This window comes from Oncorhynchus clarkii, chromosome 26 (assembly GCF_045791955.1).
Source record: "Oncorhynchus clarkii lewisi isolate Uvic-CL-2024 chromosome 26, UVic_Ocla_1.0, whole genome shotgun sequence".
NCBI lineage: Eukaryota > Metazoa > Chordata > Actinopteri > Salmoniformes > Salmonidae > Oncorhynchus > Oncorhynchus clarkii.
In genome coordinates this window covers 11,570,206-11,589,220 of record NC_092172.1, presented here as the reverse complement: position 1 = coordinate 11,589,220, position 19,015 = coordinate 11,570,206, and the positions used below count along the sequence as shown (strand labels likewise).

Here is a 19,015-nt window from a genome sequence, read left to right as displayed (position 1 = left end):
AATAAAATGGAGTGTTTGCAAATTATGCTCAGTGGGAGCCTCGCAGGACGTTTTTTAAATCGAAATGCAGGCTGCTTCTCACCATATCAATGGCCCGTAGACTAACACACGCCTCACTTTGGATCTGCGTGCCTGGCTGCAAATAAACTGTTTGTCTTAAATTAATATTGCTCTCTGAAAGTCAAGTGGTTATCATTCGGGCCAGGCTGAAATGGAATTTGTTTTCTTGTCAAGATTTGAGGAAAGAGAAGGCATGTTGTATAAAAAAATGAAAACTGTCAGGCTTCCTGGATTGTGGCTGAGATCAATGGAGCTTGTTGTTGTTGTGAAACAGAGTGGAGAGAGATCGAGAACGAGGGAGATAAGAACAAAGATAAGGATAGGCCAAATAGGTAGAGGTGGAGGTGGAGGTGGAGGTGGAGGTAGAGGTAGAGGTGGAGGTAGAGGTAGAGGTGGAGGTGGAGGTAGAGGTAGAGGTAGAGGTAGAGGTAGAGGTAGAGGTAGAGGTAGAGGTGGAGGTGGAGGTGGAGGTGGAGGTGGTGATGTAGAGGTAGAGGTGGTGATGTAGAGGTAGAGGTGGTGATGTAGAGGTAGAGGTGGTGATGTAGAGGTAGAGGTGGTGATGTAGAGGTAGAGGTAGTGATGTAGAGGTAGAGGTAGTGATGTAGAGGTAGAGGTAGTGATGTAGAGGTAGTGATGTAGAGGTAGAGGTAGTGATGTAGAGGTAGTGATGTAGAGGTAGTGATGTAGAGGTAGTGATGTAGAGGTAGAGGTAGTGATGTAGAGGTAGTGATGTAGAGGTAGAGGTAGTGGTAGTGATGTAGAGGTAGAGGTAGTGATGTAGAGGTAGTGATGTAGAGGTAGTGATGTAGAGGTAGAGGTAGTGGTAGTGATGTAGAGGTAGAGGTAGTGGTAGTGATGTAGAGGTAGAGGTAGTGATGTAGAGAGAGAGAGAGGTAGTGATGTAGAGAGAGAGAGAGGTAGTGATGTGGCAAGAAAGAGAGAGAGAGAAGGAGAGAGAGAGATGTGTGGATGATAGAGAAATGAAGTTCTTTGAAAATGTGAGCAGCCCAGAAAGTGATTGTATGTCATAGAGCCCAGATGACCCACCCTCTAGAGGAAAAGTTAAAAAGAGAGTTGCTGAATAAATGGAGGCATATTGAATTCCCCAGGCCCTGATGTTTCTAATTACAGAGGCGGTATGTTTAATTCAGTTAGTGTGTGGCAGGGTCTTATCAGATCCAGCCCTCGGTGATTATACTGTTTCCTTGTGGTCCCAGAGTCACACAATCATCATCCTCCTGACATTTTCCTTTCCGTAATATCTCCGTCCTTTGTCTGCCTTCACATTGATGTCCACTTGCCTGTGTATCAGAAGAACTATGCTGGTTTGTTGAGTGGATTATCCAACTGCTATTGGCTTTGTTTACCGCATATATACTGCATCTTAACTCTCTGAGTCGTGAATAGTTTCCTTTGGGAAGGGTCTCTGGAACCTTCAATGTAAAAAAAAAAGTATTGACTCTCTTGCGATTCTATACCAACAGTAGTCTGATGTCAATAACCCTGATACCCTCTCCTCTCCCCCTCTCCTCCAGATCTACCAGGACCTACTGTCTGTCTCCTATAACTCTCTCCTCTCCTCCAGATCTACCAGGACCTACTGTCTGTCTCCTATAACTCTCTCCTCTCCTCCAGATCTACCAGGACCTACTGTCTGTCTCCTATAACTCTCTCCTCTCCTCCAGATCTATCAGGACCTACGGTCTGTCTCCTATAACTCTCTCCTCTCCTCCAGATCTACCAGGACCTACTGTCTGTCTCCTATAACTCTCTCCTCTCCTCCAGATCTACCAGGACCTACTGTCTTTCTCCTATAACTCTCTCCTCTCCTCCAGATCTAGCAGGAGCTACTGTCTGTCTCCTATAACTATCTCCTCTCCTCCAGATCTACCAGGACCTACTGTCTGTCTCCTATAACTCTCTCCTCTCCTCCAGATCTACCAGGACCTACTGTCTGTCTCCTATAACTCTCTCCTCTCCTCCAGATATACCAGGACCTACTGTCTGTCTCCTATAACTCTCTCCTCTCCTCCAGATCTACCAGGACCTACTATCTGTGTCCTATAACTCTCTCCTCTCCTTCAGATCTACCAGAATCTACTGTCTGTCTCCTATAACTCTCTCCTCTCCTCCAGATCTACCAGGATCTACTGTCTGTCTCCTATAACTGCCTCCTCTCCTCCAGATCTACCAGGACCTATTGTCTGTCTTCTATAACTGTCTCCCCTCCTCCAGATCTACCAGGACCTACTGTATGTCTCCTATAACTATCTCCTCTCCTCCAGATCTACCAGGACAAGCATTTCGCTACACTCGCATTAACATCTGCTAACCATGTGTATGTGACAAATAAAATTTGATTTGATTTGACCTACTGTCTGTCTCCTATAACTCTCTCCTCTCCTCCAGATCTACCAGGGCCTACTGGCTGTCTTCTATAACCTAGGAGATGGAGACTACAACCTGACACTGCCCTCCTATCGCCTTGACAATGGCGAGTGGCACGAGGTCTACCTGGATCGCCACGACAACGAGTTGACCCTGCGTCTGGACGGGGGCGGGGGCAGACGGGAGACCAGTGCAGCTCCAAGCCGGAGCCGAGAGATCATCACCGACCCTGCAGTGGTGATGCTGGGAAACGCCTTCCCCTCAGGCTCCAACAAGAGCTTCCAGGGTGAGAAGACTGCAGGGAATGGGGCATGATGGGAGTGCGAGGCAGACAGTTAGTGACAGTTTGAGAACATAGCCTTCCAATAAGGTGCAGCCAGAGTTAGGGGCTTTATCAATTCATAATCCTCTTTTGAGTGAGATGACAAAGTATTGTATTGCCGATTTCTAAATGATTCATATGACTGGTGAATGAATAATTCACACAGATGCATCTTTAGAGTTAGGGGATGATGGCTGCCCTAGGGGAGGTTAGTATGAGATAGATAAAGTGTGACGTGGCTATGAGAGTATGCAGTGCAGTGCTCTGCAGTGCTGTGGAAATGGCATGTGGCGTGCAGGGGGAGAGACAATATAATGTGCAAATACAAGGGTGGTCAGGCAGCTTTGCCTCAGGCAGAAACAGACCGTGTGCGTGTTTATTAAATGGACTTTAAAAGCCCTGAAAGACTAGTGTTGTAAGCGTGTCAGAGCATGGCAAAGAAAGTAAGTGGTGTGTGTTTGTGTGTCAGAGCGTGTCCTTGTGTGCGTGTGTGCTTGATTGTCACACTGTCCTCTCCTCTCTCTCAAGGTTGCATGCGGGACCTGAGGCTGAACGGTCGGTACGTGCCTCTGGATGGCCAGTCCAGAGACGGGCTCTCCTTGGTCAGTTCCCAGGGGCTCTCCGTAGGCTGCTCCTCCGACTCCTGCAAGAGGAACCAATGTAGCCCCCCCTTCACCTGCGTTGACCTCTGGAGAGTCCATGAGTGCAGGTACACGTGATCGAACACAATTATCAAATCTCTCTCTATGTCATACAAACACACCGAGGCCCTCGCTGTCTTCTTCAAGGACTACAGCGTCAGAAGCCAGTGCCTCATCCTCTCGCAGCCTTTAATCTTAGACAAACTTCCCCTCATCCCCCCCCCCCCCATCAGTCAAACCAGGCCCTTTTGATACACCTCAGTCCTGCAGGGCTGGCTGTAAACATGCCTGAGTCAAATGTTGCCAGGCAGTGTGTGGGCAGCTATTCAACCCAGGCCCCCTGGTCTAGCTCCTCTCTCTGATTCTGGTAATGGTGGTGAAGTCCCTGGGATATAATGTTCATCCTCGCTGCTGCTCGTCAGCCTGGTTTAATGCTCTGTGTGAGTCCTACTGGTTTCACATCATACGTGTGTATGCCGATGTGTGTCTCTGTGTCTGTGCGTGTCCGGGTCGCAGCGCCACCGCACCGTAACCTGTGGGTGGAAAATGGGGGAGAGTCTAAGTCACGAGTAACTATTTAATTGAGATGCATTTGTTTCGATCAATACACTGTATTATCCGCTATCCTCTGAGTACAGTGGAGGACCAAAATAGAGTCGGGGAATCAGAAAGGAGAGATCTAACCTCTGTTTTTATCGCTCTCTTTTCTTTATTTATTTTTATTTATTTTTTTGAATTTTACCCCTTTTTCTGCCCAATTTCGTGGTATCCAATTGTTGTAGTAGCTACTATCTTGTCTCATCGCTACAACTCCCGTACGGGCTCGGGAGAGACGAAGGTTGCGTCATGCGTCCTCCGATACACAACCAACCAAGCCGCTGCTTCTTTAACACAGCGCACATCCAACCCGGAAGCCAGCCGCACCAATGCGCCGGAGGAAACACCGTGCACCTGGCCACCTTGGCTAGCGTACACTGCGCCCAGCCCGCCACAGGAGTCGCTGGTGCGCGATGAGACAAGGACACCCCTACCGACCAAGCCCTCCCTAACCCGGGCGACGCTAGGCCAATTGTGCGTCGCCCCACGGACCTCCCGGTCGCGGCCGGTTACGACAGAGCCTGGGCGCGAACCCAGGACTCTGATGGCACAGCTGGCGCTGCAGTACAGCGGCCTTAACCACTGCGCCACCCGGGAGGCATCGCTCTCTTTTAACCACATGTTCTAATGTCTCCTCTTGCTCCTCCTTCCATCTTTTTTTTTAGGTGCCCCCCTGGCCACATGGTGAAGCTGAACGGTACGGGGAAGTTCTGCATCTACACCCTGTGTGCCAGTCGGCCGTGCCACCGGGGCACCTGCCTGGCACAGTCGCCCTCCAAGTTCACGTGCCACTGCCCCGAGGGCTACCGGGGGCGCCACTGCGAGGTGGCGCTGGCCATCTACCGAGACGACGTGGGACTGAGCTTCAGCTCCCTGTTCGCCATTTGCATCTGCTTCATGGCTCTGCTAGGTAGCTATACCAAATACTGCCTGCTCTGGCGCTGCTAGGTAGCTATACCAACTACTGCCTGCTCTGGCGCTGCTAGGTAGCTATACCAACTACTGCCTGCTCTGGCGCTGCTAGGTAGCTATACCAACTACTGCCTGCTCTGGCGCTGCTAGGTAGCTATACCAAATACTGCCTGCTCTGGCGCTGCTAGGTAGCTATACCAAATACTGCCTGCTCTGGCGCTGCTAGGTAGCTATACCAAATACTGCCTGCTCTGGCGCTGCTAGGTAGCTATACCAAATACTGCCTGCTCTGGCGCTGCTAGGTAGCTATACCAACTGCTGCCTGCTCTGGCACTGCTAGGTAGCTATACCAAATACTGCCTGCTCTGGCGCTGCTAGGTAGCTATACCAAATACTGCCTGCTCTGGCGCTGCTAGGTAGCTATACCAACTACTGCCTGCTCTAGCGCTGCTAGGTAGCTATACCAAATACTGCCTGCCCTGGCGCTGCTAGGTAGCTATACCAAATACTGCCTGCTCTGGCACTGCTAGGTAGCTATACCAAATGCTGCCTGCTCTGGCACTGCTAGGTAGCTATGCCAAATGCTGCCTGCTTTGGCGCTGCTAGGTAGCGATACCAACTGCTGCCTGCTCCGGCTCTGGTAATCGACCGCCCGCCTGCCTGCCACCTGTCTGTCTGTCTGTCTGTCTGCCACCCGCCCGTCCGTCTGTCTCTTTCTCTCTGTCTGTCTGCCTGTCTGTGTCATCTCCATGGTAACACTCAACATCAAATCCTCTCTCTTGACTCTTCTCCTCTTCCCATTCAACCTCTTGTCGTGTCCAATGTTAATTTGAAATGACACAATGACAAGGTTCCAGTTTAACAAAGTTTACTATACCGTATAAACACCATCAAAGGTCACCATTACACTCAAGGCCAGGTCCATCAACCAACCGACTTCATGCGCACTCTTGACTGAGTGATAGCCCCGTAATAACAGAAAATGAGGATACTTAAAACATGAACTTAACAATCTCCCCTTTTCTTTAAAGACAAATAAAACATCAACAACATAATTAAATTTCCAAGTGTTATTCAAGATCCCCATTACAAATGTGTTGTGTGACCAGTTTTTATTTGTATTACTCAAGCTGCCACTTTCCATTACTGAGAGCCTGTAGGAGCACAAGACCCGATGCTCCTTTTTTAGTCAGACAGTCAGCAAGCTGTTCCTTTGTGGTCGACCACAGAATCCGCTGGATTCTCTGTGCTTGAATAAGTTCCTTGATGCTGCTAATCTCCAGATGAAGTCTTTTCTCTGTGACAGACTTGGTTGACGTCACAGCATCAACTAACGAGTAGTTGTCAGTGACACAAACTACAGGTGGAATGTGCCGTTTTGTCTCACCAGTGGTAAGCTCTGAGAACAGAGTTGCAAGAAAGATAGCATTGTCAATTCCATCCGCAAGAGCAAGTGTTTCTCCAGCAAGTGTCCTTCGGACAACCCTTCTGATCCTTTTTCACCGCCAACAGATAGGTGAGAATCTTCCTCCTTCACCCATTAACACGATTAGACCTCCACCTTGTGTGCCTCCATCTGTAAGGTTCCCTAACGAAGCATCACTGAAGACAACTAGTTTCAAAGAGTCATCTTTTCCAACATGCTGAAACTTTAAAGTCACTTGTTGTGATTTCAGTTTACGAACAACTTTGTTCGCCTCATGAATGGTTTGTACAGTCGTGTGTTTTGTGTTGGATGCCAAGTTGCAAAAATCAAACATTACATCAGGTCTACTCTGTCTAGCAACCCATAAAATGTGTCCTATCTTCAACCTCAATTGATCAGCTTCAATTCCACATAGAGGGGAATTCCTTTGTACGGCTCTTGAAGAATCCATATGAATGGGTTGTAGATTCTAGATATAGCTCTCCTGTTGCATCAGTATTGTTCCACCAACTGTAATAAACTTTGCAGTCTTGATCAAGCCAATAGAAGACTGCAGGATCAACTTGTGACATTTTTCCACCTGTATTCAGCATTGTTGCCTTGACTTTGTTGTACCAGTAGAGTGATGCATCTGCCAGTCCATACACACACTTTTTTAGTTTCCACAGTGTTCCTTCGCTTTTAGCTTTGTGCGGAGGTCGGATGTGAATGTCCCTTGACAGCTCTGTTCCCTGCAAAAATGCAGATTTGATGTCTATGGAATTAAGTCTCCATTTTTTTCTGGCAGATCACTGACGTCAGCAATCTGAGTGACTCTGAGGCGCATGTTGGTGAGTCTTTTGGGAGTCCTTTAGCAGCCAGCTCCTCAAAACCTCTAGCCACTAGACGTGCTTTAGGCATTATTCCAGTTAAGGATTCTTTAAGGGTACACACCCACCTTGTTGAGATACATTTTTGGCCAATGTCTTTGACTTCCTCAAACACTCCATTTTTTCTCCAATTACTGAGCTCATCTGGCTTAGCGGAGTCAAATGACACATCCTTTGTTTCAAGTACATCATCATTTTGAATGTCATTCTGTTTTTCTCGATTTTCCATTGTTTCAATTCTGAGATTATCTATAAGTGACAGATCAGCTGACCCTGTTGTACCAGAAAGTGTAGCTGGTTCAGAGTACTGCAAGTTGGACCAGTTCTGGTGTTTTCCTTTGGCTTTTCCTGCTTGTCCAATGGCGGTTGCTGTATGTGGAATACCATGTATTTAACAGTTTGTCCAGTTTTCAGATTGGAACAACCATGTTCTCTTAACACATGTGGCTGTTGAATATGCCTCGTAGGCACCGTCTTTCTCTTCTTTAAGAAATACAGAATCCAGTGCTCTTTTCAAAGTTCCCATACCATCATCCTTGTTCAAATCCTCAACGGCTATATCCAGTGCTGTGTCTCTCGCTCTTCCCTCCAGTGATAATACCACCGCAAGTGCTTGCTTTTTCGCGTCCAGATTAGTAACGCGTGACCAGATTCCAAGTTAATTTTTCCAACTTTCGTACGACCTCTTCTCATCGAAGCGAGGTGTCACATTGTAGTTATTAACCATCCTCTGCTACCAATGTTAAATCAAAATGACACAATGACAAGGTTCCAGTTTAACAAAGTTTACTATACCGTATAAACACCATCAAAGGTCACCATTACACTCAAGGCCAGGTCCATCAACCAACCGACTTCATGCGCACTCTTGACTGAGTGATAGCCCCGTAATAACAGAAAATGAGGATACTTAAAACATGAACTTAACATCCATCTCCCCTATCGGTCTGTCAGCTGAGGTAGAGCACTGTGCTGTAAGTCCATTGACAGGTCTAGTAGAAATTGCCTGAGTCAAACAGTGACCGTGTGTGGGCAGCGTATGGACCGTATTACGGTAGCAAGGTCCAGCTTATACTCTAGTTATAACAGGCTGTGAAAATGAGTCCCTTTGACCTTTGACCAGTACTCAGTAGTCCACCGTGATGCATGTCTTTTGGTCAATCTAGTGTCAGCCAGTCATAGTCAGTCACTAGATCAGGTGTTAATGTGCTGGCTGTCTCCGACTGTCCTGTCCTCTATCTTCATCGGGCGTTCAACTTCTAGCCGTCGCTCAATTTTAATTTCCCCTCTCAGACCTTTGCTTAATTTTAAAGGCAACATGACCTTGATCATCCACAGCCACTGTTGCTTTTTACGGGTTAATTACTTGATTTGTAGGCGCACAATGTGCTGTTTACCGAACCCCAAAGAAATTGAGATCAATGCACCAAGGCTTTGGATAGAATTTCAATCGGCCAAGCATTCCACTCACAGCAACTTAAGTATCGAGAGAGAGGTTTTCTTCCCAGCTGCATTCAATCCAGTTTGTTTGGAGTGAATCCAAGCAGTTGAATAACTGGGAGTGTAAAGGGCTCTGGCTCTCTTGACATTAAGCCGAACAAAAGCATCTCATTCTGAAGCTTCCTTTTCTTAACAGTTAATAGGTTTATGGCATGATGCGAACGCTATACGCCTCCACCTCTTCACCCACTCCAATTCCTCCTCTCACCCACCTCTCTCCTCCGCTGGATGCTGAAGGAACCTCCCCACTGTCTCACACGCTCTCAGCTAGCTACAGCTGTAAAGGAAATAGCAGGAGGCCTGCTCTCCTTGTCCGAAAAATAGATCTCAGTGAAGCTTGCCAGAACTGTATTGGAGAGGGACAAATTGCATCCGTGAAAATTACCCAATGTTCAGTTTTGCTGTCGTAGACTAAACGCAAAGTGATTTTAGTTGGGAATAAGCTGTGCCTTTTGACTGCAGTAGGTGTTCCTTTGTAGGAAGGTGGTGCTACAAGCTCAGTTAAAGGGTCCAGCTTTTAAGTCTTGCTTGTTAGACCAATGATTGATCTATAAATGAAGATGAGTGCGTAGCCCTAAATAATCTGTTTAGGTCCATAGACCCACAGAGATAATATCTGGTGTAGTGCACCGGGTGTTGTGCTGCCAAGGTGCCTTATCTTGAGGGGCAGAGAGGACATCGCTCCAAGATACCTCCGATATTTGTGATATTCCCCTAATGCCAATAGGCAATAATGCCTAGTTTTTTGCAGACTTGCAGCCTCTCCTCTGGCTATGTGTGTTTGTATGTCTCAGTATGCCCCGTAGCCATGCAGCAGGCTCTAACCTATGACTACAGGATGCTCTGGCTTTTACACCACTGTGCCAGAGGGCTCGTCATGGGCACTATCAACGAATACAGTAGAATGACGTCATCAACTGTATGAATATGGCCCATTAGTCTGCAGATGTTTCAAGGTTGTCCAGTGACCTCAATGACAAGAGACAACTGCAAAAGGCACAGAGTCCACAATGTACAGAAGTAGGAATTTGCAGATAGAACGAGCTACATGGTGGAATGTACAGAATGAATCCCTGTTTGACTCCATAGTAGTGGTACCTGATTGGGTACCAGGCTGTGGTTGCCAGCCTATCCTCTCCGTCCGTGAGAAGAGCCTAGCTACCCATGGACTGCTTGGGCCATGTGATGCCAGGCTGTTTTTTGGGGGGATTGTGTGTCTGTGAAAACTCTCAGGTTTGCTGATGTGGAAGTGAACTGGCGAGCAGTGCCTCGCAGCCTCCTCTCCTCGCGGCCGGGGCTCCTTATAAAAACACAGTGAGTCAGAACTCTGAGTGAACCTGCCACTGGGTCTGACAGAGAGGGAGACATGGAGAGGCCTCACACACATCCTATTAATGGTTTTTAAACCAAATTGCACCTCAAATCACTACACCAGAAACGCAATGGGCAGGGCAATCCACGCAATACAGCGCATGCAGCGTCTTATCTGATGCCGAGGTTGATGTTACTTCTCAATACAGTTTCTTACATGAAATCGTATGGCAAGTATGGCACCAACTGCTACCTGAATCACTTTTCTTAACAGTTTTGTGAGTGTATTTTACTCAGCGGACGAATGTTAGAGTAGAGGGACGCTATTCCATGTACTTTCGAATTGACTAGTGAATTACAGGCATCCTTTTATCACTATGTAAAGTGCCGTAAGATATTTGAATCATATTTAAACACTATTCTCAAAACTCTCTTCATAGTTTGTTTTCCATACTCCTATCCTCGCCGTTCTCTCTCACTTCCGTTGTTCTGATTCAACCGTTGTTCTTAAGGTTTCTTTGTCTTTCACCAGTAATATTTACGTTGTGTCTTCTTCCTACTTTGTTACTGAACTGCTTGTTGATTGAGGTCTGCATATCCTACGTTGTTTGTTCTATAATTCACAGTAAACCTGTTACTGACTAAATGTAACACGTATTGATCTCAAACTCCATTATCCATCATTAAGCTATATGGCTACAGAGAGAATGTTTTGGTTGCTAACTACACTGGTACTGAGTGTTGTCTACCAGCTGTGTGGGTAACAACAGGTTCTAAAAGACTGTACAACTGGCAGGTGTGGCTACACACTAAACATTCATGGTGAAAGGAATGGAACAGCTTGGTTCTCCACTGTTTCAAGGTGTTGAGGGATAATTCCGGATCACTGACGTCCGCCAAATACACACACACACACACACACACACACACACACACACACACACACACACACACACACACACACACACACACACACACACACACACACACACACACACACTGGGAAGTCAGACTGTTCAGTATGTGTGTATGTATTCTCAGTGTGTGTGTATGTATTCACGTGTGTGTGTGTGCTTTTGTGTGTGTGTGTGTGCGCGCGCCGACGCTGCCTAATCCCTTCTGTCCTGCACACGGTTCCAGATTAGTTTAGCTTTTCATCCTGAGTCTGAGTCTGTTGTGAGGTGGGGTTGAAAAAGTAGTCTCAGTCAGAGAGAGGAATACAACTCTATAAGATATCCCTCTTTTATGTCTCCTCTTTATTGTCCTGCCTGTATCCGGATTCGTTTCCACGGTGACAGGCACAAATGCCACAGCTGTTGGACGGCGATGTTGGCTGTAGCCTTTTTGAAGGTGTCTCTGGACCTGTTGCTATTCACAGTGTGGTCTCTTACAGACAAAAGTGTGTTATCCAGAACCTTGAAGGGTATTTGGCTGTCCCCACAGGAGAACCCTTTGAAGAACCCATTTGGGTTCCATGTAGAACCCGTTCCACCAAGTGTTCTACATGGAGCTCAGAAGGGTTGTACTTGGAACCAAAAAGGGTTCCATCTGGAACCCAAAAGCGTTATCCTTTGGGGGAGAAAAAAAACAGTTTGAAAACCTTTTTTAAGAGTCAACACGTTGGGTTTGGAGCCTCAGCTGGCTCTTTGCTAGGGATGGAATGAGGGTTATATGGCAAACCATTTAGCCAGTGAGTGATAACCTGGAACCAATAGAGGTATGAGATGAGCAAAAAGTGGAGCAGAGAAAGAGTCAATGAGAGAGGACAGAAATACAGTGAGAGAGAAAGACAGAGAGAGAGAGAGAGTCAATGAGAGAGGACAGAAATACAGTGAGAGAGAATGACAGAGAGAGAGAGTCAATGAGAGAGGACAGAAATACAGTGAGAGAGAATGACATAGAAAGAGTCAATGAGAGAGGACAGAAATACAGTGAGAGAGAATGACATAGAAAGAGTCAATGAGAGAGGACAGAAATACAGTGAGAGAGAATGACATAGAAAGTCAATGAGAGAGGACAGAAATACAGTGAGAGAGAATGACACAGAGAGAGAGAGAGTCAATGAGAGAGGACAGAAATACAGTGAGAGAGAATGACACAGAGAGAGAGAGAGTCAATGAGAGAGGACAGAAATACAGTGAGAGAAAATTACATAGAAAGAGTCAATGAGAGAGGACAGAAATACAGTGAGAGAAAATGACATAGAAAGAGTCAATGAGAGAGGACAGAAATACAGTGAGAGAAAATGACATAGAAAGAGTCAATGAGAGAGGACAGAAATACAGTGAGAGAAAATTACATAGAAAGTCAATGAGAGAGGACAGAAATACAGTGAGAGAGAATGACAGAGAAAGGAGGGATGGCAAGGAGGGAGAGGTACACAGACACCGAAAGACAGCGAAAGGGATTAGGGGTACAAGGGAGAGAATGAGAGAAAGGAAGAGAGAAATGGAAAGACACAGACACTTAGTAATAGAATGAGGAATGGACGGAGCGAGAGCAGGCTTTGCTAGGCCCGCTGCAGCAAACAGTATTATACTTTTGATGGCCTTGAGCCTGCTCATTATTGGCTAAGATTGATTTATTTAGAGATTCTCATCTCGCCATGTTCTCACAATGGTGTAACAGAGGAGAGAGGGAAAACAGGCTTTTCTTCCTTTATCCACGTTCATATGGGTCTGAGCTAAGAAAAGTCCACAGTATATACTGTCCTCATGCATTACTGTAGACAGAATCGAGCTATCGTTACACAATAGGCATTAGTGCTGAAATCCGAAATGTAACTGTTTCAGTATTTTGCCATGCGGTATGCAAAACAGTATGCTTTGCTCCTGGTGGAATTATACACTTGTCTTATAAATCGGTATTTCCTGACTAGTAAAATTGAAACTTTTTTTCCACTCAAAAAGTCCCCAAGTGGTGAAGAAAAACAAACAAATTCTTCAGTGAGATTATTATTATTTTTATTTTTTACTCCAAATGAATGCATCACAGGATGATGCACATGCCAGTTACAGTGTCTATATGATTTTTTTTTAAATGAGTGTGGTACAGACAGAATCAATCACCTTAAGTGATATTCCATAACCTGGTATAGATGGTGGTGTGTGTTAGACAACATGCATCCCAGTGTCTATCTTAGGGTTACGGAGAAGCTTGTGTGAGGTCATTAGTTGGGTGATGCAATCGATAGTGCAGGCTTTGGTAGGGTTCTGGGAGGAGAGGAGGAGAGGAGGAGAGAGGGAAAAAAACTGACTGCAGACTGCAGCTAGCCAGCCACTCAGACCTCCTCTGCTTGGTAATCAGAGCAACAGTTCCACTCCTGGAGAGAACAGACACACATTTCTAAATCGCAGAGGGCCTTTGAAGACACACAACCCAAATAGGGAAGTCTCTATGAGAGCTGACCTGAACTAACTTCAGAGAAACCTTTCTCTTCGTCACACAACACTCTCAATCCAAGTGATGGCAGACCGTCATAGACAAACACTGTGTTTCAGAGTTGGAGACAGTGGTCTTGAGATATCACACGACTTGACATGCAGCCTATTCCCACACCTGAGAATCTCTGAGGCTTGTTGAACACCTCACCTAGATGAACATGTCCTGAGAACAGAAACGTGTCAACCTCTGAGGCTTTTTGAACACCTCACCTAGATGAAGATGTCTTGTCTGAAGACAATTGCAACATTGCACAGGAGTGATAGAGTAACAGACAGACATGGGATCGCATATTCCTGTGCAATTGACCCAGTGCTACAAAGCCCTCTAAAAAGCGACTTGATTTGCTTGTGAACATAGGAGGGTGAACATTGTGTTCGTAAATTGATATGGATTTCTTTTTGCCGGTACCAGTACTTCACTCCTGAAGAGGGAGAGTTCACTCAGAGATTGCCCTGATAATTGGGAGATTTCAATTCGATCTGTCTCACCCTGTCGCCCTGGTCCCCTTGCTAAGTGACACCTTATCAAACTAATGATAGGTGAGCACAAAACAATCAACACAGAGAACAAAAACAAATAAGGGCAATTGAGAGGGAGAGAGGGATAGCGAAAAAAGGAATTTGAAGAAACCGAAGGAGGGAGAGAGAGAGAGAGAGAGAGAGGAAGAAATCTGAGGAATGATCAAAGCTGAGAGGTTGAGTCAAATAAGGTGTGACGGAAGGGGAAGGGAGGGGTAGAGTATAGAGAGATTTATGGAGAAGAACTGTATGGGTAGATAATATACTCTAAAGGTCACAGCAGTCTATAGGGGAGGATTGATTTTGAGAACACCATTTGCAACTCTTCAGAGAGAGACCTTATTGAGTAGCTGTCCCAGCAGTCAGCCAGCACTCCACCTGTCAGGCCTCTCAGCACAGCCATCATGCTGATAATGCAATGTCAAATCAACGCAGTGGAAACAGTTCACGCAGTCACTTCTAATCAAACTGAACTAGGAACTTTCTCTCTCTCTCTCTCTCTCTCTGTGTTTGTGTCTGCCTCTTCCTCCTTCTGTGCTTTCCGGCGCCCCCTAGTGCTGCTGCTGGGCATCTTCCTGTACACCCGCTGGCGCAGCTACAAGGGCCTAAAGGAGGGCGTTTACCACGTGTCAGCTCACCATGACGGCTGGGAGGACATCAGAGAGAACGTGCTCAACTACGATGAGGAAGGAGGAGGAGAGGAGGACCAGGTAAGCGCAAACACATCTATGTCTCCTACACACTTACGCACAATGTGATGCAGTGCCTTTTTGTCCCTTGTCACAAACGGTTTCACTGAAAGCAGTTCCAGACTGAGTTTGTGAAGTGAAACAATTCAGGTTGGATTCGAGGCTAGGCATTATGGGTACCACACTAGCTCAAGCACACTCCTCTTCCCCACCATGCCATTGTAACACCTTCTCACTCTGGTTCACCTCCAACTAAAAATACACTATTGGAGTGTTTGAATATTCATGAACTTCTTACACACGATGACACATAACGTGACGATCAGATGCTTAGTGATGCTGAAATCCTTTAAGAGGTCCTCTGGTGGATCTTTAGATGAGAGAGCCTGCCATAAAACTGCCATAAAACTGCCATAAAACTGCTAAACAATTAATCAATTAATTTACGTTGAACCCCTCCTTGTTTTTACACTGCTGCTACTCGCTGTTTATCTATGCATAGTCACTTTACAAATGACCTCGACTAACATGTACATTGACTTGGTACCCTGTATATAGTCTTGTTATTGTTATGTAATTTTCTTGTGTTACTTTTTGATTTTTTTTTTCCTTTAGTTAAATTCAATAAATATTTTCTTAGCTCTATTTCTTGAACTGCATTGTTGGTTAAGGGCTTGTGAGTAACCTGTTATATTCGGAGCATGTGACAAATAACATTTGATTTGAGGTAATCAATTACAGAGCACACCCGCCCGTGTGTCATTTACTCCTCCACTCTACCATTCCTCCATCCTCTTTTCCTCCAGGGCCCAGGCTTCCATCTCTCCAGAGTGAAGCGCTGCCGTGGTAACGAGGGTGAATCAGTCTCGCCTGAATCAAATGAATGTTGAAGTGATTGTGTGTTATATAAAAATGGATGTTCTCTAGCCCTCGTCCAATATTTCCCTGTGCTCTGTTGAAGTGAAACACTCCCCTCGCCCCCTTCACATTCCCTCAGATTACTTAGTGTATTCGGCTAATACGGTCTGTCACCTCTCCACTGGCAGAGAATTAATCTGGATTTCGCTCACTAAGGGAGAAAATGAAGACAGAGTGTAAATGTAGACAGGTGGAGCATATGCAGAGGAAGCTCTGCTCTTTTTTTCTCCTCACTCACCATCACGCTCTATGATGTGATGTTTTACTTCTGTTTGTATCCCGGGAAGAGAAGCTGCTGCCTTGGCAACAGCTAATGGGGATGTTAATAAAATACGAAATACTCTCTATTGCTCCATCTGTCCATTTGTTCCTCCTTTCCATTCTCTATTTTGACGTTCCATCCTATCTCCCTCTGTGTGTGTGTGTGCGTGTGTGTATGCGTGTAGAATGCATATGATATGGCCGAGCTACAGAAGTCTCTCCAGCCCAGTCCGGCCCAGTCTGTCCAGTACAGCCGCTCCAGGGCCATCCACCAACATCACCACCCCCACACCCAGCACCAACAGCCCCAGGACACTCTTAGCAGGTTGGGCGCCAGCACCGCCCCTTCCTCCTTCACCACCACCCTGCGGAGGGATGTGCCCCCCACCAGGACCCCCGCCCAGGGCCAGAGCAGGCCCCTCCTGCTAGCCAGAAAGAGCCTGTCCTTCTCCAGCCAGGACCTGGCACGTTACCTGTGTGAGATCATCCGGGACGCTGACCAGGCCCCAGAGTCGGCCCCCTTCGACTCCCTGCAGGTGTTCTCCACGGAGGGGGGAGGCTCGCTGGCTGGGTCCCTCAGCTCCTTCAGCTCAGCCGGGCTGGAGGAGGACACGGCTAGGGGCCAAGACTCCCTGAAGGATTGGGGCCCACGTTTCGAGAAACTCAAAGCCCTCTACGAGAAGACCGAGGCCAGCGACCTCTGAACGCTGAGGGAGACAGACCAAGCTACCGTGCTGCAGAGACCACCAAACAGCAAGAAACTACAGAGCTACAGTAAACTAATTGGAAGCATAGGAGGAGAGAGAGAAGTTCAGGAAGGAGAGAGAGACTGATGGAGAGCTTGGCCTCTCTCCACTGGGAGTGACTTATTCTCCACAGGGTTTTTTCTCTAAACGGACCTAGAGCGAGGCTGAGGCTGGGACTGATGTTAACCTAACCAGGCCTATAGCTGAGACTCACTGTTCACTGGATAATGGGAGCTGCCAATCAATGACATGGACAGATTAATTATGGCACTTACATGGCACAAAGACCTATTGCAGTGAATTGCAGTTGACAATAATTTGGGTGAAAATGTTATTATATTTGTCAGTGAAATGAATTGCGAGGATTGCCTCGCACCTCTTGGCCCTTGATATACCATATTCTGTTCTCTATGTCTGTGATACATCAGTGTTTTGAAAAAACTGCTTAGACATTTGATACAGGAATATTTTTTTCCGTGGCCTTCCAGTGGGCTCTCTTTCCAAAATCTCTTTGCTGGGTGTGCAGTCACAGTTAACAGTTGTGCTCGTATGTTATATCCTAAACTTCTCCTTCCTTGATTTGGTTTTCTATTCACTTCACTCTCCCCTCCATTCATTTATATTCACCGGAGGAAGAGAGCTCAGAAATCAAGCCGGAGAGAAGAAAAGAAAGGACAGAGGAGCTGAGGGCCTTTTCTGTTTCTCAGCTTTAACCTTCTTTCTCAGGAATACCAAACATTCTGAACGCCACCATTGAAGCAGAGGACCATGCTATGAATACAAATGACCAATTCATCGTGAATGGCGGTCCAAGGTGAAAAAAGTGCAGAGAGGGTCGCGCCGAAGCCTCCTATAGAATTGACAGTGGACACCCTCTGACCATCGCTGCTGTTGCCATGGCGTTGTGATAGTGGAGGCAGCTATAGTTGACTGTGTTCACTGATATATGTCTGGAAGGGAGTGTTTACCAGTTGTGTTAAAGGGGTGGTGGGGGCGTTCACAGTAAACAGTATGAGCCCAGCAGATTGAACGATCAAAGGGAAATGATCCAGCTACATGGGTATTCACACTAAGGATCTCACCCAGTGGGCTTCAGCTATTTATCTTCCCCAAAGCTGGAGGATGATGCCCCCACAAACAGTTCCCCCCTATCATATAAACCAGGACCAATCTGCCCAAACTAAAGACCCTTCAGAAGCCAGCGTTCACTGCATTTGTGTTGTTCGCCTCTGCTTTGAGAGAGGAGTGGAGAGTGGAGGTGAAATTAGCCGTAGAATGCAGAAGGGAGGAAGAGTGGAAAGGAGGGAAGGTTTGTGCTGATTCAAAGCACCTCTGGGACTCGGAGTTAAATGTGCTTGTGTGAAACTCCATGGGGAGTAGAGAAGGGGAGAGGAAAGGGTTTTGGAAATGGTTTGTTGCACAGCAAATGGGATAAATAAGTAATGTTACCTTCCTCTGCGATAGACTAAACACCAACATTGTATTTCATGTATTTCAAGGTAGCATCAGCACACCCTTCTAATTATTTTGATTTACTTAAAAAAAAAAAAAAAATCAGTGCAGAAACGCTGCATGTTGAGCGTGACGGTACAACAGTGAAGGGTAGGAGTGTGTTAAAAACACATCAGCGCACTAATCCTAATGGGAGTTGATGGCGGAGCTGTCATGCTGTAAACCAAAGGATCATGGGAGTTTTAAAAGTCGATTGAGAAGTCGACATTCTGATTACGGATTTCAAACGTGCCAATTTTCTGAAGGCAGCAAGAACGTGAGTTTAAAATAGGATGGGGAGGTGAGGGAACGGAACGTCGCCGCAATGCAATGCTTTTTCATAAGCATCAAAAGCTCCTCAAGGGATGGAGTTTTGATTCATCCTCCGAGCACGGTTGGCCAGGAACCTGGCTTATAGAGGAGCTAGTCAAAAATAATGATTAAAATGTGAAGATTGTGTTTGGGATTCACAGGATTTCTCTCTGGGTTGCAGAGAAAAGATTCGACTTTAATTTGTATCATAAATGGCTTCAACATTGTCTAATGGATACAAACATATTGTGGAATTTTATGTTTTTACCTCATTTGTATATAGGAAGATAAAGTCATTGCTTTTTTAATGTGTCAATGGAAGAACTATGGATCACGTACTGCTTCTTTAAGAAAAAGTGAACTTATCTTTTTTTTAATCATTATCATGACCGGCTTTGAATATAGATATCTTGGTGTTTTGTATTTGCATCAATCTTTTTTCTCAATAAAGATTAATTTATTTGAAATCAGTGATTTTCCTGATTGTTTGTATGAAGCATGATGTGAGTTTATAGCAGGGTTCCCCAAATGGTGGCCCGCAGGCTGAATTTGGCCCGCGTGTGGTTTTATTTTTGTGCTCCAAGTTTTCTGAGCAAAAATGTCATTG

At 46.1% G+C, this 19,015-nt stretch overlaps 1 protein-coding gene across 1 annotated transcript in view; it reads left to right on the top strand.

Annotated features, from left to right (window-relative positions):
- Positions 1-18,786, top strand: part of LOC139384910 (neural-cadherin-like) — a 205,487-nt gene extending 186,701 nt beyond the window's left edge. The window contains exons 29-33 of the mRNA XM_071129812.1: positions 2,473-2,737; positions 3,302-3,482; positions 4,677-4,921; positions 14,547-14,701; positions 16,045-18,786. Of these exons, the coding sequence (XP_070985913.1) occupies positions 2,473-2,737; positions 3,302-3,482; positions 4,677-4,921; positions 14,547-14,701; positions 16,045-16,563 (1,365 nt within the window). The 3' untranslated portion in view covers positions 16,564-18,786. The remainder of the gene's footprint in view (positions 1-2,472; positions 2,738-3,301; positions 3,483-4,676; positions 4,922-14,546; positions 14,702-16,044) is intronic.
- Positions 18,787-19,015: the final 229 nt, after the last annotated feature.